General features: G+C 52.8%; 1 protein-coding gene across 2 annotated transcripts in view; it reads right to left on the bottom strand.

The window, feature by feature from the left end:
- Nucleotides 1-1,332: 1,332 nt before the first annotated feature.
- Nucleotides 1,333-19,942, bottom strand: part of PPP2R2C (protein phosphatase 2 regulatory subunit Bgamma) — a 168,729-nt gene continuing 150,119 nt past the window's right edge. For both annotated transcript variants that reach the window (XM_061420770.1, XM_061420771.1), the window contains exons 8-9: nucleotides 14,620-14,711; nucleotides 1,333-4,124 (exon numbers count right to left, since the gene is read on the bottom strand). In XM_061420770.1, the coding sequence (XP_061276754.1) occupies nucleotides 3,833-4,124; nucleotides 14,620-14,711 (384 nt within the window). In that variant the 3' untranslated portion in view covers nucleotides 1,333-3,832. The remainder of the gene's footprint in view (nucleotides 4,125-14,619; nucleotides 14,712-19,942) is intronic.

Below are 19,942 nucleotides of genomic sequence, written 5' to 3'. Positions count from 1 at the left end.
TTAACAATAGTACTGCCCCTTCTGCCACAAAAGGCCTAACATGAAACCTAAACGAGATACTATGTGTAAAACCCCCATACGGTGGGGCCACTGAGCTCAACAAGGCATTTGTTCATTACCTCAGTAGTTTTCCCTCAAGAAGAAATGGCATCACCCTCTATTTTAAATCTTCCCTAGCTGCTCAGATGGTAAAGAATTGCCCTCAGTGTGGGTCAAGAAGATCCCCTGGAGGAGGAAGTGGCAACCCACTCCAATATTCTTGCCTGGGAAATCCCATGGACAGAGGAGGCTGGCGGGCTACAGTCCGTGGGGTTGCAAAGAGTCAGACATGATTCAGAGACTAACACACACACACACACACACACACACACATATACACACACCTATTTACACATGGGGTTCAGAGAGGTTAGCCCCGTGTCCAAGGTCACACAGCCCAGAAGTGGCTTTTCCTCTTTTTTCCTCTGTCCTGGAGTGGAGGAGAGGTTGATGGAGAACTAAGTCAATCAAAGTCCTGCCAGCAGACCCCCAGGGCAGCTGCTGACTTCCTCGTGCTGGGCCTGAAGTTAAAACCTCCTCTTGAAAGTGAAGAGGTGAGGCCTGGGCTCCCAGAAGGGGTGCAGAGGAACCATGGGGGATGTGAAGGGCTTCCCCACACATCCTCCGGCTTATCTCAGCCATCGCAGCAGGCGGGGCTGGGCCTCTCTGGCTTCCAGAACTAATTCAGATGCCCTATAGCCTGGCTCCTCCCAGCTCTTGTTCCTTGGGACATGGAGGCACGTGTGTAGTGGTACCACTGGGTGAGCACTATATTAGGAGTTAACTGGGCCAAACTAGAAACTTGCTCCAGCATCTCTAGCTGTATGATTCTGAGCCTGTTCCCCAACTTCTCTGAACCCCAATTTCCTCATCTGTACCATATTCTCAAGTTGGATATAAGGGTTAAAAATGATCATGGGAGAATCTGGGAATATTTGGAAATCACGGTAGGCTATGCTCACTTGCTTCAAAACATAACAAAACAAAACAAAAAAAAAAAACAAAATAAAACAATTGTCATTTATTGAGCGTTTATGTGCCTGGCACTGTGGTTTGCAGGCCGTTGTCCAATTTAATCTTGCCCTTCCGCCCACAACCCCCAAACCACAAGGTTGGTATTATTATTAGCTCCATTTCCTTGGTGATGAAATCAGAGCTGAGGAAGGTTAAAAGTTGCATTGGGAGCTGGAGGCAGGAAAGCCTGGAGGTGAACTCCACTTTTCACGTGTGTCCCCACCTGCCATGTGCCTCTTGCTGGGAGCCCATTAAAAACAAACAGCATTCCGAGCCTCATTTTCGATGTAACATTTGTTATTTTATTGGAAAAAGCTGGTATTAACATATTTATAATTTTATTCAACAGGTGGATAGTTTGTGAGACACCCAAGAAAACGAGAATGCACCTGTGAGTTACAGAGTCCAAAATGGTCAGGCCCGTCTAATCTACCACCACATGTCCGAAGCCACCGAGCAATCAGTCCTCAGAGAGTACTGAAATGAAAACGAAAACAACCCAACAACTCCACAATGACTATGTGAACGCTCGTACATTTAAAAAGAGCAGGAAATTTAAACAGGAAGGAAGCAAAGTTTGTGACTATGTTACTGGCCTTTCTGCCACGTCTAGTTTTACCTCTTCCCTCGTCAACATCTTTTCTCAACACACATTTTACTCACAATGCTTTTGTTCATTACGCTTTGGACATCATTATTTTCCAGGGATCCAAAGACATGCTTTTTCTTCTGAGAAGATCTTTTCCTTTCTTCTCCCTTTTTGGTTTGGTGTCCACAGTTTAAAACAGAATAAGGAACCAGGAACTGTATTGAGACCTCCTCCTGAATGCAGTGTAAGCTTTGCGCTTTGTAGAAATGGTCCGTGTTAAATCTATGATCTGATCAGTAACCTCCATCTGCAAATGCAAATTGCCTCTCAGCATCTGAATCACAAAGGGAAATGATCATGCCAAATATCCGAATAATTGTATAAGGCCCTCAGAGCTGGATTTTGGCTTCAACAAGATTTCTATACAATTTATCACATTCTTGAACCTCTTTACAAAGGGAAAAAAAGGAATCCAATCCTGTGATTGTTAGTTTTAATTAGAATAGATATGTACATATAATACTGTCCAGGTCACCTGGATTTTACAGTGATATATAAACAAACATTCTTCATTCATGTTGATTAAAAAAAAATCAATGGACCCATTTCCTTGTGTAATTATTGTATGGCTGGAAGTGAGTGCACATGCGTTCTGTGCTTTGACACACACAAAAGTAGACCATTTATCCGCTGAGAAAAATCTTGAGTTGGGTCTATTTCCTGGGTTAGGTTACATCTTGTTAAAAAAAAAAAAAAGTCAGATTCAGTCGGGCCTCTGCTTTCTGAACCAAAATGCAAGCCACATGGTTCCGCTGGGAGTTCCAAAGGCAAAGACAAGCTGGCGTGGTTGGCGGGTGGGCCAAACCGACCCTGACAAAGTAGGAGGGAAGCATCCTGGAAACACCGCATTCTCACTGGCCCGCGAGGGGTCAGAAAAGAAAAGGTATCTTAAAATGGTCATAACATGCAATTTTCTTTTGGAGACAGTTCAGTGCATCTGGAAAAGGAGCTGGGGTCCACATCTGGGGTGGAGAGAGGGCAGAGTTCCTTATCACCAAACAGGCGAGGAGACCCGAGGGTGTCTTCTCCTTTCTGCGTCTCAGTTCTCCCCGACCCTCATCATCATCCTACCTGCTCTGTCCTGCTTCACAAGATGAAGAGATGTTTCCAGAACCTTCCAGGTTGGAATGTTGCTTTAACATGAGCCACCAACATGGTGGGAGGGAAAGGGTCTTGTGGGAAGGCCTGGATGGAATTCCTGGCCCCTCCTTGGTTGATACAGGCCTTGGGCCTCAGTTTTCCCATGCACACAGTGGGGAATGACAAGTTATTCACCTTTAATCCCTGGCATGGAGCCTGGCACTCAGTGTGCAGTTGGCATGTATGGAAGAAATGAATGGGCCCCCGCTTCTCAGTGTCATAATGAATATTCAGGAAGATCACGGAGGGAGCCAGGACGAGTTCCTGGATCTCCTGCGTCCAGGAGATGCGGAGGACAGCTGCAGAATGACAGGCGAGCCGGCACAGAGGCCATGGAGGGTACACCCGCGGGCCTGGAGGGCCGGCACCACGCCTAGCACTGGGCAAGTGCTCTGAGAAGGGTGGTTAAGTGGTGAAGAAAACACGCCCCCACTGCAGGTGGGTTCCGCTCCCCTTCCTCTCGAGAAACTGTAAGGAACCTGCGATATTCTGAAAGACATTAAAATAACCTAAAAGAGGACCTCCCAAATTCTCAGCATGAATTCACGATCCAAAATGCAAAAAGGTGAGACTCTCGGCTCTGAGACAGTGGCAACTGCTCCATTAGCATCAAAAGAATCCCTGGCTGGCTTGTTTGACTTCATTATCTGTCCCCGGAGCCCTGAACTGGGGCTAGTGAGGCGCGCGAGACACACCACTCCGGGGCTCCCGAGGCCCCCAAGAAAGGAAACCGCTGGCGTGAAAAATGAACGCGCAGACAAAAACATCCTAAGCAGGTGGGAAAGACCGCACGCGATTAAAGTACGGGATGCAAGAAGTGAACTTCCAGGCCGGCGATCCCGTCGGTTTACTGTGACTCCTTTGTCCTGTGTTCCAGGAGAAATCATCCGCAAAGGTGGGTCCGGTCCTGGGATGCTTGGAGGGACGCGGCCCGGCACACCCCCCGCCCCGCCGCCCGCAGTGGCCGCTCCAGCGCGGCCGCCGGGGCACCTAGTGCATGTCGGAGTTCACCTTGTCCTGGAAGATGTACAGGTTGTTGGTGGCCGCGATGGCGATGATGTTCTCGGCCGGGTGCCAGGCCGTGTGCAGGATCTTCTTGGTGAAGTCCAAGCTGTCCACGCTGATGTCGTCCCGTCGCCGCTTGCCGCCCACGCACACCCGCCGCGGCTTGAGCACTGCCCGGGGCTTGCTGCTCTCCCGCGACGCCTCCAGCGTCACATCCCGCTTGGTGTTCCGGTCAAACATGCGGAAGAAGTTGTTGTAGGCTCCGGTCATGATGACGCTGGCGGGAGAAGGACAGGCAGGCGTCAGGTGGGGCCCCGGAGGAGGAGGAAGGAAGCCTGCTGCTCCTTCCCGGGGCTTCAGAGCTATCACCCCCGGAATGGGGACCCCGTGGGAGCAGACCGGGACAGGCCTGCCTCCTCCCACCTTCTCTGGAGTGGGGGATCCTCTTGTCCCCACCCCATATCTGGGCTGCATCAGCACACAGACTTAGAGCCCGGAGCTGAGGCCGTTGAAGGCTCGCCCCAAGCATCATAAAAACATTCCTTTGTACGTTGCCCTGTATCCCAGGCGAGAGAGCCCTAGACTTTCAATGAGACTAGCCAACAGCAGAAGGAGGGCAAAGGAAAACAAACACAGTAGACACAGGGCCATAAACTCAGCACCAAAAAAGGGCAGGCCCCCCCGAATCAGCCAGACATATCCTTCTGGTAGAAACCTAGGACCCTCCTGCTGTCTGAGCAGTTGAGTGACTAACCGATCACTCCGCACACCATCCATGTGCAGGCGTTCACAGACCCCGCCCCCACGTCCAGCTAAAGCGCGTTCTCCATTTGTCTATCCACTGCCCACCTCTTCTCCCCCACCTCCCCTAAGGAGAGGCATTCCTGTTGAATCAGAGAAAGGATGTTAATCTACACGGTAAGAGCTGGGAGAGAAAGAATAGCAGCTACATGGATCTGGGCCTGGAGAAAGAAGGGGGTTAAGGATTTGGAGCATCTGGGGGCAGAGCATACAAAGTCACTGGGGAGGTGGGAATAGATTCCAGAAAGCAATACTGAGGGTACAGAAGTGATCCCCTTCAGTGTTCAGGAGAGATGCGGGTCTATTGGAACCCCTCCTCCTTTTGGAGATGAACTGTGCTTCCCGATGGTGTCATTGCTCCCAGAGGAGCCACGAGGACCCCTAGGTTTACAAGGGTTATGCACGCAAGCCATGGCTTCAGTATCACCCGAGCTACAGGAATAATCCCATGTGGAGGAGATGCAAGAGGGCAGGGGTCCATCTGGGTGGACCAGGAGAGTGCGGGAGCTGAGGCCCCGGCCTGTAGCATCTTTATGGGAGGCCTGGGGAGCCCATCTCCCTGGGGCCAACCTGAGAATGGACAAGTTGTGATTACAAGTCACCTCGCCAAGGCTATGGTTTTTCCAGTGGTCATGTATGGATGTGAGAGTTGGACTATAAAGAAAGCTGAATGCCAAAGAATTGATGCTTTTGAACTGTGGTGCTGGAGAAGACTCTTGAGAGTCCCTTGGACTGCAAGGAGCTCCAACCAGTACATCCTAAAGGAGATCAGTCCTGGGTGTTCATTGGAAGGACTGATGTTGAAGCTGAAACTCCAATACTTTGGCCACCTGATGCGAAGAGCTGACTCATTAGAAAAGACCCTGATGCTGGGAAAGATTGAAGGCGGGAGGCGAAGGGGACAACAGAGGATGAGATGGTTGGATGGCATCACCAACTCAATGGACATGAATTTGGGTAAACTCCAGGAGTTGGTCATGGACAGGGAGGCCTGGCGTGCTGTAGTTCATGGGTTTGCAAAGAATCGGACACGACTGAGTGACTGAACTGAACTGAACTGAACTCACATGTGGACCATCTCTTACCATCACCCCCATCATCTGCTGGATGGGGGTGGCCTGGATGTGGGTTGGGGAGGGAGGCCCCTGCATGGTCAGTAACGCTGCTCAGGGAGAGGGGTCCCCCTGGCAGAGGGCCAAGGGGAGGGTGACAACTGTCTCCCCGTATGAGAACACAGCACTGTGTCTCCTTTCTCACCGATCAGTCTGTCCCTCTGAGTTCTGATTCTTCACAGAAAGGACATTTTCCTTGGCTTGGGGCCTGGCGTGTCTGGGCCAGGAGCTCTCTTTTGGTTCCAGCCCACGAGTGGCTCCCTGCCCAGGCTATGTGTTTCCTGGAGACGCCGTGCCCCATGACCTTCTGCCAGAGCCACAGCTACAGTGTTAGTGATCGGCGCCACCTCCTCTTGACACCCAAACTCTCTCTGATCTCGTGTTCAGAGACGGGTGGGTGGGTGTTTGGGGGCCATGAGGATGCAACACCTCTTACATAAAGTGGCTCTTCCAAGGCTGTTCGGGGGGCATCCAGGCAGAAGGGGGCGAGGCTCACTACGGCCCCAGTAGGGAGCAGAGGGCACATGCCAACTGGGTGGTTGGAGAGGAGCTCCATAAAAGGACTGTTCACACATGTTCTGGAAGGTTCTAAGGGAATCTAGGGAAAGTGACTTGCCCGGGGACTGGTACATTTGTAGGTTTTGAAACCTGCCCCGCCCGCATCCCCCCAGGCCTGAGACATGAAGGGAGGGAGGAGTCATAGGAAAGAGAGAGGGAAAGAACCAGAGGCAAAGAAATCTGTATGAAGGGGGCTGTCCTCTGAAGGAAGCTGTGCCCTAAGGGACACAGTTAGCCAAGACGATAGGGAACAGGGGGGATGAATGTTCCAGCCGCTCTCGCCACCCTCAGGCTCCTTCTAGTGTGCCCCATGGTTAAACCCAGCCAGAGGCCAGCGGGCATGCAGGCCTGTGGATGCCCCACAGGGTCAATATCCAGGCACAGTCTCTTAGGAGGAGGAGGGTGGAGACGGGAGCTGGAGGGGTTGGGGGTGGGGGACACCTCTGGGCTCACCTCGAAACACTAATTCATCATCCATAGGCAAGCATCCACCTGTGCCTCTGTCTCCACACCAGGCGGGGGCTCCGGGGGCACGTGTGTCTTGTTTGAGTCCCCAGGGCCTGACTTGGCCCTCCTAGGGGTAGGTGGTCCTTGAAGGAAAGATAATCCCCAGCAACAGCCAACAGGAGCTGACCAAGCACAGGGCAACTCCCTCCTCCCAACCCATGAAGATTAAGGATGCAGTAAATGGTTTGTAAACCAAATGGACTGAAGGGCCAGAAGCTTCTCTTAGTCACGGCCAGACCTGCAGGTTCAGAAGGTGCCTGCCCCTCGTACGTGTTAGTGTGATGAGCATCTGCCGAATGCATGAATGAATGAACAAATGACTGACCGAATGAATAAGCGAATACCATGGAAGGGTCACCCACAGTTACAGCCACACTTGGAAGAGAAGCTATAACCAACCTAGACAGCATTAAAAAGCAGAGACATTACTTTGCCAACAAAGGTCAGGCTAGTCAAAGTTCTGGTTTTTCCAGGAGTCATGTATGGATGTGAGAGTTGGACCATAAAGAAAGCTGAGTGCTGAAGAACTGATACTTTTAAACTGTGGTGTCGGAGAAGACTCTTGAGAGTCCCTTGGACTGCAAGGAGATCCAACCAGTCCATTCTAAAGGAGATCAGTCCTCAATACTCATTGGAAGGACTGATGCTGAAGCTGAAACTCTAATACTTTGGCCACCTGATGCGAAGAGCTGACTCATTTGAAAAGACCCTGATGCTGGGAAAGATTGAAGGCAGGAGGAGAAGGGGATGACAAGAGGATGAGATGGTTGGATGCTGTCACCGACTCAATGGACATGAATTTGAGTAAACTCCAGGAGTTGGTGATGGACAGGGAAGTCTGGTGTGCTGCAGTCCACGGGGTTGCAAAGAGTCGAACACAACTGAGCAACTGAACTGAAGTCTTAGAAAGGCATGAAATGCCCTGCTCAGTCCCCCTCCTCCCCCCTACCCACCATGGTCAGGGGACAGACCACAGGTGGGTGGGGCGGTTTCTCTGACACTATGTGGGGGAGCGATGGGGGTGGGATGGGGCTGGCAGTCAAATGGTTCTCCTTTTAAAGAGACTCATCTAATCCCTGGAGGTGACAGGAGGGTGGGTGGAGAATTCTAATGTACTTTCTGGCTCTATTCTTTTCTGTTTTAAAATCTTAATTGGTGTGAATAGATCTGAGTGTTGTTGAGACAATGAAATGACAAGCCCCTGGAGGTGCTGGGTGGGCATGAGGAACCCACCTCTTCCAGGCCCGCTGGCTGCTGCTCGGTTGGTAGAGAGGGTGCCCTCGGCGCCCTCCTTCCCAAAATGGCCCCTCTTCTCTCCCCTGATGTCAGCTCACCCCAGGGAAGGCTGGGTGGGCTCCTATGTCACCTAAGTTATGACCCATGAGGCTTCCCGACAGTGTGACCCCCCCCTCCCCAGTGTGGGACAGGGAGTGGGTTGAGCCTGAAAGTGAAAGTGAAGTCGCTCAGTCATGTCCTACTCTTTGTGACCCCATGGACTGTAGCCTACCAGGCTTCTCCGTCCATGGGATTCTCCAGGCAATAATAGTGGAGTGGGTTACCATTTCCTTCTCCAGGGGATCTTCCTGACTCAGGGATCAAACCCAGGTCTCCTGCATTGCAGGCAGACGCTTTAACCTCTGAGCCACCAAGACGCCCCCAAATCAGAGAGGATCTGGCACCTGAAAGTCACTGAAGCCGAAGTCCAGGTCTCTGGGGCTGACCTAGGGATCCTGGGTGTGCCAGCGGCTGCCCCTTGGGGTCCAGGCATGTGACCCTTGGCCAGGTCATCACCAAGTGTTGTTGCTGTTCAAGTCGCTAAATTGTGTCCGACTCTTTGTGACACCATGGACTGTAGCCCAACAGGCTCCTCTGTCCTCCACTATCTCCCACAGTTTGTTCAGATCCCTGTCCATTGCGTCGGCGATGCCATCTAACCAGCTCATCCTGTGCTGCTGAAATGCATTCATCACCACAGTGCCTACCCCTTAACCAGTGGCTCTGCCAGCCGTGGCGCACCCGTGTTCAGGCTGGAGGACAGGGAGGAGAGTGGGGTGAAGTCAGCAGAGGGGCCATCCTACCACCCAGCACCCAAGCGTCCCAAGGCCAGAGGATGGGATGGGGCAGCAGCGGGGGTGCATGGACAGGTTGACCCTGGCCACCACAAGCAGACACTCAGGGACGACCCCACAGAGCTGGGGAGGTGACACTGGGGACCTCTGCCCAAGTTGCACCCTCCGTTGCCCCTTCTTCCCGCCTCTCAGACACAGCAGGGCTGTGAATGAGGAGAGGTGGGCAGGGGAGCGGGTGGCAGTGATCCGGGGACCCTGTGGGTATGAGGAAGCCAGGCCAGAGTCTCCATGTGCAGGACAGACAGCAGGGTAGTAAACATGGCCAGGAGGGCTTGTAGGGCTGGGGAGAGACCTGGACCCCCACCCAGGCAGTGCCTTCTGCCAGGTGAGCAAGGTGAGCAAGCAGGAGGCAGAGGCAGGGAGGAGAGAGGGCGAGGCAGGCGAGGTGCCAATGTGTGAGTGTGTGTGTGCGCGCGCGTGCGTGTGCATGTGCATGTGTGTGCGTGTGTGTGTGTGCACGCGTGTGTGCATGTGTGTGTGTGGGGGGGGATGGGGGGTGGATATGATTGTGCACCCCTGCAGAGAGAATCCTCAGGCCTAGGGGTCACCACCAGGATGAACTCTGATCTCCAGACCCCAGGGCAGTTCTCCCACCAGGCCTGTCTGGCTCTGCAGACGAGCGGGGGCCTGCCCGGGACCCTGGCAGACGCCCTGTCACTGCCCCAGCTGGTGTGCACTGGTGTAGGCCTCTGCAGGCTGGGTCACAGGACTGGCCCATGCAGTTTTCCCATCTATAAAATGGGGTAATGAGGGACCCCAGCCCCTGGTGAGAATAGCCCCAGGAATGGATTAGATAATGTGCTAAAACGCTTAGAACAGTGCTGGGCTCAGGAAATTCCACCTCCTCTTATGTATTAAATGCCAGCAGGTATTCATGGTGCTAGAGGAGACTCTTGAGAGTCCCTAGGGCAGCAAGGAGATCAAACCAGTCAATCCTTAAGGAAATCAACCCTGAATATTCATTGGAAGGGCTGATGTTGAAGTCACAGAGGATGAGATAGTCAGATGGCATCGCTGACTCAATGGACATGAGTTTGAGCCAACTCCAGGAGATAGCGAAGGACAGGGAAGCCCGGTGTGCTGCCATCCATGGGGTCACAAAGAGTTGGACACGAATTAGTGGCGGAACGATGAACAACATTTATGGATTCTAACCATCCCTGTGGCCCACCTGTCTGACTAGTGCCCAAGACTATGGAAGTAGAAGGAGGGAGTGGGTGACGGATTCCCAGAGAAGGGTGCTACCTGCCGAGGGGCTGGACTGGGGGCCTCACCCTTCCCTCTGTGCCTGCAGGGGCAAGAGAAGGGAGAAGACAGCCCCTTGGTTCCAGGGAACACTTCACGAAACCCAGTGGGCACTGTCACACCACACCCACCCTTCCCCTGAGCCACCAGGGAAGGGAGAGTGAGATCATTAAAGTCATTTGCAACCCACACAGCTGCTAATCCTCCTTCCATTCAGATGCGGGATCCAGAGGACACCCCTGGGGAGGAGGGAGACCCCCCCCACACACACCTGCAGAGGGAGGGGTCTCTTCCACCTCAGAACACCAGGTCCCAGCATCCTGCAAACCACGCCAGGTCAGACTGACCCATTAAGCCCCTTCTTAGGTGTGCTCTAACACCCCAGAAGGTTCTTTTAACAGGGAAAAGGGGAGTCCCTGCCCTGGCTTGCATCTAAGCAAGTTGCTTCACCTTTGCCAGTCTCGTTTTCCTCGTCTGCACCTGAAGATCACAGCCTTGGCTGACCTGGTCCTCAGCCTCTCTTCTTTCCACTGGGAAAGACTCCTGCCCCATCCCTGTGGGGCTGGAGGGTCTGTCAATCATGATGCTCTACTGCCCCCTTCTGGCCAATTGTGGCATGCAACAGATCCTGTCCATGCTAAACTGGTGCAAAAGTGAGCATGTGACCCCAACAAAGCCAATCAGATCCTTCTCTGAGAATTTTTCCACATACCTAGAAGGGGAATTCGGAGAAGGCAATGGCACCCCACTCCAGTACTCTTGCCTGGAAAATCCATGGACGGAGGAGCCTGGTGGGCTGTAGTCCATGGGGTCACTAAGAGTTGGACATGACTGAGGGACTTCACTTTCACTTTTCTCTTTCATGCATTGGAGAAGGAAATGGCAACCCACTCCAGTCTTCTTGCCTGGAGAATCCCAGGGATGGCGGAGCCTGGTGGGCTGCCGTCTATGGGGTCGCACAGAGTCGGGCATGACTGAAGCGACTTAGCAGCAGCAGCAGAAGGGGAATTGTGGTTCAGGACAAAGGAAGGGGGACTATTTGGGGGTCACCATCCCTAACTGCAAGGGGGAGCCAGCCATAGTCAGGGAGGAAGAACCTAGTGTGTAAGAAGCAGGGAGGCTCTGAGATGGGCGTGGACAAAGAAGAAATGGCCCCAAAGGTACAGCATGGGCTCTGAGATAGTCTTGCTGGAACTTATCAGAACAAACTTAGGCTTGCTTGTCTGATTCCTGTAATTGGAAGATGCTTAAAGTGTTAGTTGCTCAGTCATGTCCAACTCTTTGAGACTCTGTGGACTATAGCCTGCCAGGCTCCTCTCTCCATGGGATTCTCCAGGCAAGAATACTGGAGTGGGTTGCCATTCTCTTCTCCAGGGGGTTTTCCCAGCCCAGGAATTGAACCTGGGTCTCCTGGATTGCAAGGAGATTCTTTACCGTCTGAGTCACCAGGGAAGCTGGAAGATACTTAGTTGACACAAATCCCTTTTCCCCAGGCAGAACGAATCAAGGAGAACTTCCTAGAAGAGATGGCATTTGTGGTGGGTCTTGAAGGCTCAGCAGGGTTCTTCAAGACAAGACAGACAAGAGACCCATGTGTGCCAATCATTGGACCACCCACTGCCAGTACACAGCATGGCCTTGCCAGGAGCATCACACACAAGGTCTCATCCTCAAAGCAGCCCTTGAAAGACATGGTTTATTTGAACTACTTTCCATGTGAGCAGACTCAGAGAGATCATACTGCTTGGGAAAGATTGAAGGCAGGAGGAGAAGGATGTGAAAGAGGATAAGACAGTTGGATGGCATCATCGACTCAGTGGACATGAGTTTGTGCAAACTCCGGGAGATAGCGAAGGACAGGGAAGCCTGGAGTACTGCAGTCTATATAGGGTTGCAAAAGTCGGACACGACTAAGCGACTGAACAACAGCAACAATTAAGCAAGTAGCTGGAGACTGGTCGACTGTGGTCTGGAAATCCAGGGTGTCGGATCCAAAAACCTCCGCTCTTTCCTCTCCCCCAGGCTGCCCATTCGAGTCTTGCTGGAGTTGGGTAAGAGGCACTATGAGCATTATCAGATGTCCACTAGCTCTTTGCTGCCACGTATACAATTGGGATGCTGGAAGTTTCCCATTAACATAAGAAGGACAGGAAATGCTGAGCTATGGGATTCAGAAGGTTGGCTTTGGTCTGCTAGGATGGGGGCCCTGAGGGGCAGTACTTGCTTCTCCCCTTAGCCTCTGAGCTCTTGGAAGGCAGGGATCGGGCTTTATTTATCTTGGGATCCTCCTCTATGGGCTTTCCTGGAGGCTCAGAGAGTAAAGAATCTGCCTGCAATGCAAGAGACCCAGGTTCAATCCCTGGGTCAGGGAGATCCCCTGGAGAAGGGAATGGCAACCCACTCCAGTATTCTTGCCTGGAGAATTCCATGGACAAAGGCGCCTGATGGGCTACTGTCCATGGGTCGAAAAGAGTCAGATACAACGGAGTGACTAACACACACACACCTCCTCTACGGGGCTTGCTGGGCTCATAGGATGGCGGCGATGAAGTGGAAGGAAGTGGCACATCCCTTTGCCTTCCAGGACATCAACAGTCGTTGACTGGACACTTTTGAGGCTTCAACTCAGGGGCTTAGAATGGGCTGAGCTACAGTCCCACTTCCAGGGGCACTCCAACCAGTGGGAAAGAGGCAAGATGAAAATGTGTAATAAATGCAAAGACACAGAAGGAAAACCCAGGAGGCTGGGGGTGTCGAGATGGAGAGGAACATCCTGAGGGCTTCCTGGAGGAGGTGGACTTGGGTTGAGTAAGTCATTTGAAGTGACAGCAGGAGTGAGCCAGGTACAATGCAGTCAGGGTTCCAGGGGGGTGGGAGCAGAGTGGGCTGTGGAGGTGGGTGGCAGGGACTTCCAGGGCTGGGGTGGCTGGCATGGCAGGAAGAGGTGGGTGAGAGGCAGGACAGCTGAGCTGCAGGCTGGGCCGGGGAAAGACAGGAAGAGAAGGCGGCTCCCGTCGTAGCTGGAAGCCCAGAATTCACTGTTCATGGCTGCCCTCTGGTGGTGACGGGGAGGAAGGGCGGGCAATGGTCACAACCAGTAGGGAGCCCAACACTGACAGACAGACACACACGCACTGAGCAGTGTTGGGATCCCCTTTTTCCAGCACTGAGTCTGTCTTCTGAGACTCTAACAGACTCCCAGACCCGCTGCCGGTGTTCGCTGGGGGACCCCCAATTTGTCAGCCTGGGTGCAGGCTCCGGGAGGGAGCACTGTGTCCCTGAGACCCAGCAGCATCAGTCCCGTCCCAGGCCAGGGCCTCCACCTGCTTTTCTAAGCATCCTTCAGTGGACCCCCTGTGCCCACCATTCCAGTCCCTATGAGAGCACTGTCCACGTGGAGATCCCTCAGCCAGGTGAGCCCCAGGATGTTGGCAGCAGCTCTAGGGGCTCCTCCACCTCTGGATATAGCAGGTTGGTCCCACTTGGGGCCAGCCTGCTCCCAGGGGTGCCCTTCAGGTCTTGTCCCTGTGGTTCTGCCAGTCCCCCCACCCACCTTCCCTGACGGTCCCAGGGGGCCTGTGCTCATAGCCATGCAGCATCGCAGCACGAAGGTTCACAGGACAACGGCGATGCCAGCCACACTTAGAGCCCAGCCTTCTTATGGCCAGAAGCTTGGGACTGATGGAGTCCACACCCCTGGATGCACCCGAATGGAGGCTGCCGGCTTTCACCCTGTCCCTTCTCACCCATCACAGCCCTGCTCCAGTTGTGAAGTGTGACGGGTGACGTGCTGATGTCCCGGCCCAATGTGGTTTTCATCTCCGTGTGGTCTGTTACCCAAGTCCTTGCCCTGGACCTTCCCTGTCCACACTCGCCCTGGGCTGAGCCGGGTGATGGGGGAACAGGAACTCAAGTCGGGCTCAGGTCCATTTCCCAGGTGGGCAGGGCTGTGAGGGGCGGGTGCACCTGTGGAAGCCCCCTTGTCCCGGAAGATGCAGGAGCTGGAAGCGCTCTCTGGAGCCCCTGTGGGCCGGAAGCAGAAGCCATAATAGCTGGAGGCGGGTGTGGAACAGTGGCTAAAGCCTTCTGCCCCACGGGGGACCTGGCACTGATATACCCGTCACCCTTGACAACCTGGGGAAGGGGCTGCGTGGTGAGGTACCCAGAATTGGCTAAAGATGCTCCCACTACTGCTCAGGAGAATGGGGCTCCAAATGGATGTAGTTTCAGAATGTGAAGTTTCATTTCCATCCTTGAACTTGAGAGCTGAGAGCTTGAGCCTGCTTACCAGAAAGGCCGGGGCTCCTTGGAACACCTTGATTCCTTTGGCTGGATAACAGGGAACTCTGGCCCCGCCTAACCCCCCCACGCCATGTCAGCAACTGGGCCCGCAGGGCAAAGGTCCAAGGTCTGAGGTTACCTGTCACTCCCATTCCAGGCGCATTCGAACTTGTCAAAAATGCAGTCGTTCTCGTACAGGGAACAGAGTTTGCTCCGAAGATAATCATGGACCTGGCGGGAGAAGGGGACGATGGGGTGAGTCAAGGGGGTGCCTGGAGAGTCCTGGTCCCCTCTCCATGGCGAGGGCCTCACTGAGCAGGGCTGTGCCATCCGGGCTCTGGATGGCACTCCTGACTCAGCCCTGACCACTGGGAAGGGTCCACAGCTTGGCACATGGCCAACCCCTGAGCTGTGGCCAGACAGGGGACAGTCACAGTGACGAGGGGAACAACACCGAAGGGAACCACTTCCTGGCTCTGCCCCTCCCTGGCTGTGTGACCCTAGACAGTGACTTCACCTCTCTGAGCTGTGGTCTGTGCCTCCTTAAAGTGATAAGAGCACACACCTCATGGGCTGTTCTGGGATCAAACGTAAGTGATGGGTATAGGGTCTTGTCCTTTGGGGACAATAGTCACCCTGAGCACACTGGTGACCATCATGGAGAAAAGAGGACGTTCACACAGGTCTCTCAAGTGTAACCTCAGTAGGTGCTATCTGTCCTGTTTATAGATGAGGCACTGAAGCTCAGAGAGGTTAAGTAACTGGCCTGAAGTCACACAGCTTACAAGTGGAAGACCAGGATCCTCTCCCAGGGTAGCCTGGCATCACAGGAGAACTGGTGACCCGATCCTGAAAGCTCTGTGCCCACAGGGCCTCCTGCATGCCAGCTCTCTTCAGGGACATGGCCCTGGCCTCTGGGTGGTGGGAGTGCATGCGTGCTCAGTTGTGTCCAATTCTTGAAGACCCCATAGACTATGGCCTGCCAGTTGTGTCCAATTCTTGAAGACCCCATAGACTATGGCCTGCCAGGCTCCTCTGTCCATGGAATTTTCCAGGCAGGAATACTGGAGTGGGTTAGATTTCCTACTGCAGGGGATCTTCCTGATCCAGGGATCGAACCCACATCTCTTGAGTCCCCTACATTGGCAGGCGGGTTCTTTTACCACTGAGTCACCTGGGTGGGGGAGGGGCAGGTAAATGAATAACATGAAGCCTAAACTCCTGGCTCTGTGTGTCTTCATGACCCAGGAGAGCCACTTAGCTGCCTGGAGCCTCAGGTTTCCTGTCTGAAAAGGGGGTCATGAGACACCTGCCCTGGAGAAGAGTGTGAGGATTCCAGGAGACGGATGCAGGGCAAAGCACCGGGGAGCTATCTGTGACCCCAGTTACCTACAGAGGGATGGAGAGAAAGAAATGTCCAACTCCTGCTAGGCAGTGATGGTGGAGGGAGAAGGAAAAAGCAGGTTTTCATCCTCTTCTGTCTGGGAATCTCTTATTCATCTTTAAAAACTCAGCTTTAGAGGAGGTCCCCTCCTCTAGCAGGGCTTCCCAGGTGGCGCTAGTGGTAAAGAACCCCCCCGCCAATGCAGGAGACGCTAGAGGCATGGGTTCAATCCCTGGGTCTTAGAAGATCCCCTGGAGAAGAGAATGGCTACCCACTCCAGTTATTCTTGCCTGGAGAATCCCATGGACAGAGAAGCCGGGTGGGCTACAAACCATGGGGCTGCAGAGAGTTGGACACGACTGAGCGGCTGAGCACACCGAACGCCTCCTCTGACAGCCTCCCTGGATTTCCCCAGACTACACATCTCTCTCTGACTCTTTCCTTGGAGCACCTGAGGCTCTTGCCCTGACTTTGTGTTTATGTTGACCCCACAGCCTGGAAGTTTCTTTCTTTTTGTCTCAGAATCAATTTTAATTATTTTTATTTTTTCACGATTGTGATTTTGCTGTTGTTGTTATTGTTTTCAGGCAGCTTTTCTTTATTTTTAACTGAAGGATAATTGCTTTACAATATTGGCTTGATTTCTGCCAGACTGGAAGGTTCTTAACCCAGGATTTCCTCTGGCCTTGGCCAACACACCGCTCCCCAGAGAAGGTTCCCTGCCCACCCTGCCCACAAAGCTTGCTCTCCCGCCCTTCTCTTCCCACCTGACCTGTGCTCTTGTTTTAAATTCTGTGCATAGGCTGACATCACCCAGATGTTTCTCTCCAGCCAGGACCTCTCTCCCAGAAGCCCACACTGAACTGTCTAGCTGTCTACAAGGATGAGCACGGCTGAGCCCTGGTCGCCCTTCTATCCCGCATTCTTCCACTGGTACAAAGGGTACAAATGACCTGTTTTTCCTTATCTCTCACACCTACATTCAGCTTGCCCAGAATTCAAAGTGATCTGGAGCCAGTCCCTTCTCACCACATCCGTCCTACTGCCAGCCTGCTCCAAGCACCCCCACCCAGCTTATTGCAAAAGCCCTCCTGGTAGCTCTGTGTCTGCTCCCCATACCCTCCAACACTGGTCTATCTTATAGGCAGCGAGAGAGATTCCTTGGAAACTAAGCTGGACCATGCCATGCCTCTACTCAGAACCCTCCAGGGCAAACAAGTCCCCCTGGTCACCTCTCTGACCTCAGGCTTTTCTTCCCTCCCACAGGCTAACTCTGCTCCAGCCGGCTCCTCACCATTCCTTTCGAGCACTAACCATGTTCCTGCCTCAGGGCCTTGGCACCTGCCATTCCCACCTCTGGGAACACCTCCCTGCAGAGGGCTCATGCCCTTACTTCTCCTAGGCTTCAGCACCTCTGTTTCCTCTGCCTCAGCCTCTGGTTTAGTTGTCATCCTTTGGGAAGCCTGTGATTATTTCACCTGTTTGCTTGGTTTCTGGCCATCTTCCCTGCTGGAATGGATGCCCCTCCAGCTAGATCTATTTGTCTCGTTCCCCAACAACTTCCCAGTGCAGTGCAGAGGGCCTGGCACATCACAGGACCTCAATACAGTTTTAAAAAATAAACGAGTGGTATTAGAGGCAACTGGAGATGGTGTGGCTGGGCTTCCCAGGTGGGCCACTTGTCTGAAAGAAAGAGCGGGGTCCCTCCCCCAGCCATTCCCCTTTCTCTACTCTGCTTCCGTAACAGTCCTCGGTGACTCTCCTGTGGTGTGTGTCTGTGGCCTGGGGTCTCCTGACCCACGGCCACACTAAGCTCAGGCTCATTGTGTTCCTGTCGTCTGGGACCCTGGAGGGTGAGGCGGGGGCTCCTACCCTCCCTCTGAGCCCAGGGTCTATCGGGGCACGGCACGCCGGCCCAGGGTGTGGAGAGACTAAGGTGAACGGGATAAACGGTGCCTGGCCTCATCCCCGGCCGCAGACTGTGAGGTGCTCACGTTCACCCTCCAGGCTGGCATGTGAGTGTGCTCCGTGCAGTCAAGGCAGCCTCACTGATGCACTCGTCCAAACACACGTGCTCTTGTCTCCTGCGCACTGAGTGCCTCCTGCCCTCTGGTGGCAGGGTAAGGAAGGGCGTGGGCTCTCGTGTAAGGAAGATGTGAGCACTGATCTAAGGTCCGTTGCTTGCTACTCCACCACCACAGATATGCCATTTAACTCAGTTTTCTCCAAATAAAATGGGATCAAGAGGACACTGTCCCCACCTCCCAGGGCAGCAGGGAGGCTTAGAAGAGGAAAATTTGCCAAGGTCTTAGATCAATGCAGCACGTGCCAAGGGCCAGCTGACTCAACACCCCTTTCTCCCTGCCTTCTTCAACCACAGAGGCCAAAAAACTAATTTTCCCAGTGTGTTCATGGGCTCATCCTAGCCAACGAGTTGAAAGAGGTCTTCTGAGGAGTGTTCTGGGAAAGCTTTTGTGTTCCTAATAAAATATACCACAGATCCAACCAGCACAGCCTTTCACATGTCCTCTTATTTCCTGCCTGGAAGGTTGGCATCGTTCCTGGAGTTGTGGCAGCCATTTTCCCACCATGAGGTATCACTGAGGGAGGTAGAAAACCAACATGCAAATGATGGGGAACTAAATCACCAAAGTCATTGTTGCAACACTGAATGCGTCGGGAAGCCACTCACTCTTCTGGGACACTCCAGCCTCTCGTAAAGAGAGAAAAGCTCTTATCTATTCAGCACTGCAAGTCAGCCAAACACAAATCTGCAATACACAATTTCTAGTGCATAACAACTAAAGACATCAGGTGCTACGTTGGTTTTATGTAGCTATTACTATTTTAGAATCAAGAGGTCAGTGGGGCCATGCCAGGAGCCGGCATATTGCATTTTGAGTGCATATTGCATATTTCATATTGAGTGCAGCACTTTCCACAGCATCATCTTTCAGGATCTGGAATAGTTCAACTGGAATTCTATCACTGCCGGGAGCCAGCGTGAGGAACTCCGCCCATGACAAAGGTCATGAGGAAGGAGGCTCAGCATATGCAAAGGCGGGATCGAGCCTCAGGAGTCCACCTGGAAATTCTCGAGCATCTACCCCCAAAACCAGAGTCTGCCTACTTTCTGCTTTGTGCTTTCACCTACACCTCTGACTTTACGGGGGGCTGTCCCCCACTACCTCTCTCTGAAAAAAGAGTTAGCTTACAGCTCCAGTTAATAATTCCTGGGTGTGACAGTGTTTCAACCTACAAACTCCTTTGGAAATCCTCTAGCCTACCTGAATAGGTTTTTCCGGCCACATGTGATTGTTCAGAGCCTCCCAACTGTGAGAGGCAGATGTTCTAAACTGTCTAAACACAGATTCTTTTGAGTAGGTAAAAGATTGATTAGAAATTGTATTGGTGAAGGGTTTTTCACTTATTGGGCCAATGTTTGCTGCTAAGTCTCCATACCCCTTACCTACTGTGTCCTTGGCAGTGTATTGATTGATATAATGGGTGTATAGAAAGGTAAGTAGTAGCCTCAATGTTTGTAACCTTGGACCCTTGAGTTAATTCTTTTCTTGATTGAGCCCACCACACCTGTGCCCTTTAGGAATGCAACTTTATCTAATGCTTTTGGAGGGTGGCTCCTGACTTTGGAATAATCACCTTTAGAGAAAAATAAGTTTCTTACAATGTTAACAGGCCTCCTGGCCAGAAGATGATGTAATTCACCTGAACTTTTGCATATAAGTTTGAAAGCCTGGCTTTGATTTGAACCAGGAACTGCTGTCCTTGTATGACTCTACCCCTTTCCCCATTATCCTCTATGCATAACTTAAGGTATAAAAACTACTTTGGAAAATAAAGTGCGGGCCTTGTTCACCGAAACTTGGTCTCCCCATGTCGCTCTCTCTCTCACTCTGGCTGAGTCTCCATCTGGAGCGTGGAACCCACCATGCTTACTAATTATGCCTGAGCTTCTAAGATCCGACCGGAGAGGCCTAAGTGTCTCCTCTCCTTCGGGAGAATGGAAGGACGCCTGTGGCCTACGTAAGTGGTGCAAACTTCTTGCCTTGAAGTTTTA

The sequence above is a fragment of the Bos javanicus genome, chromosome 6 (assembly GCF_032452875.1).
Source record: "Bos javanicus breed banteng chromosome 6, ARS-OSU_banteng_1.0, whole genome shotgun sequence".
NCBI classification, from domain to species: domain Eukaryota; kingdom Metazoa; phylum Chordata; class Mammalia; order Artiodactyla; family Bovidae; genus Bos; species Bos javanicus.
The sequence above is the reverse complement of the archived record's forward strand: the minus strand, read 5'-3'. Positions and strand labels throughout refer to the sequence as shown.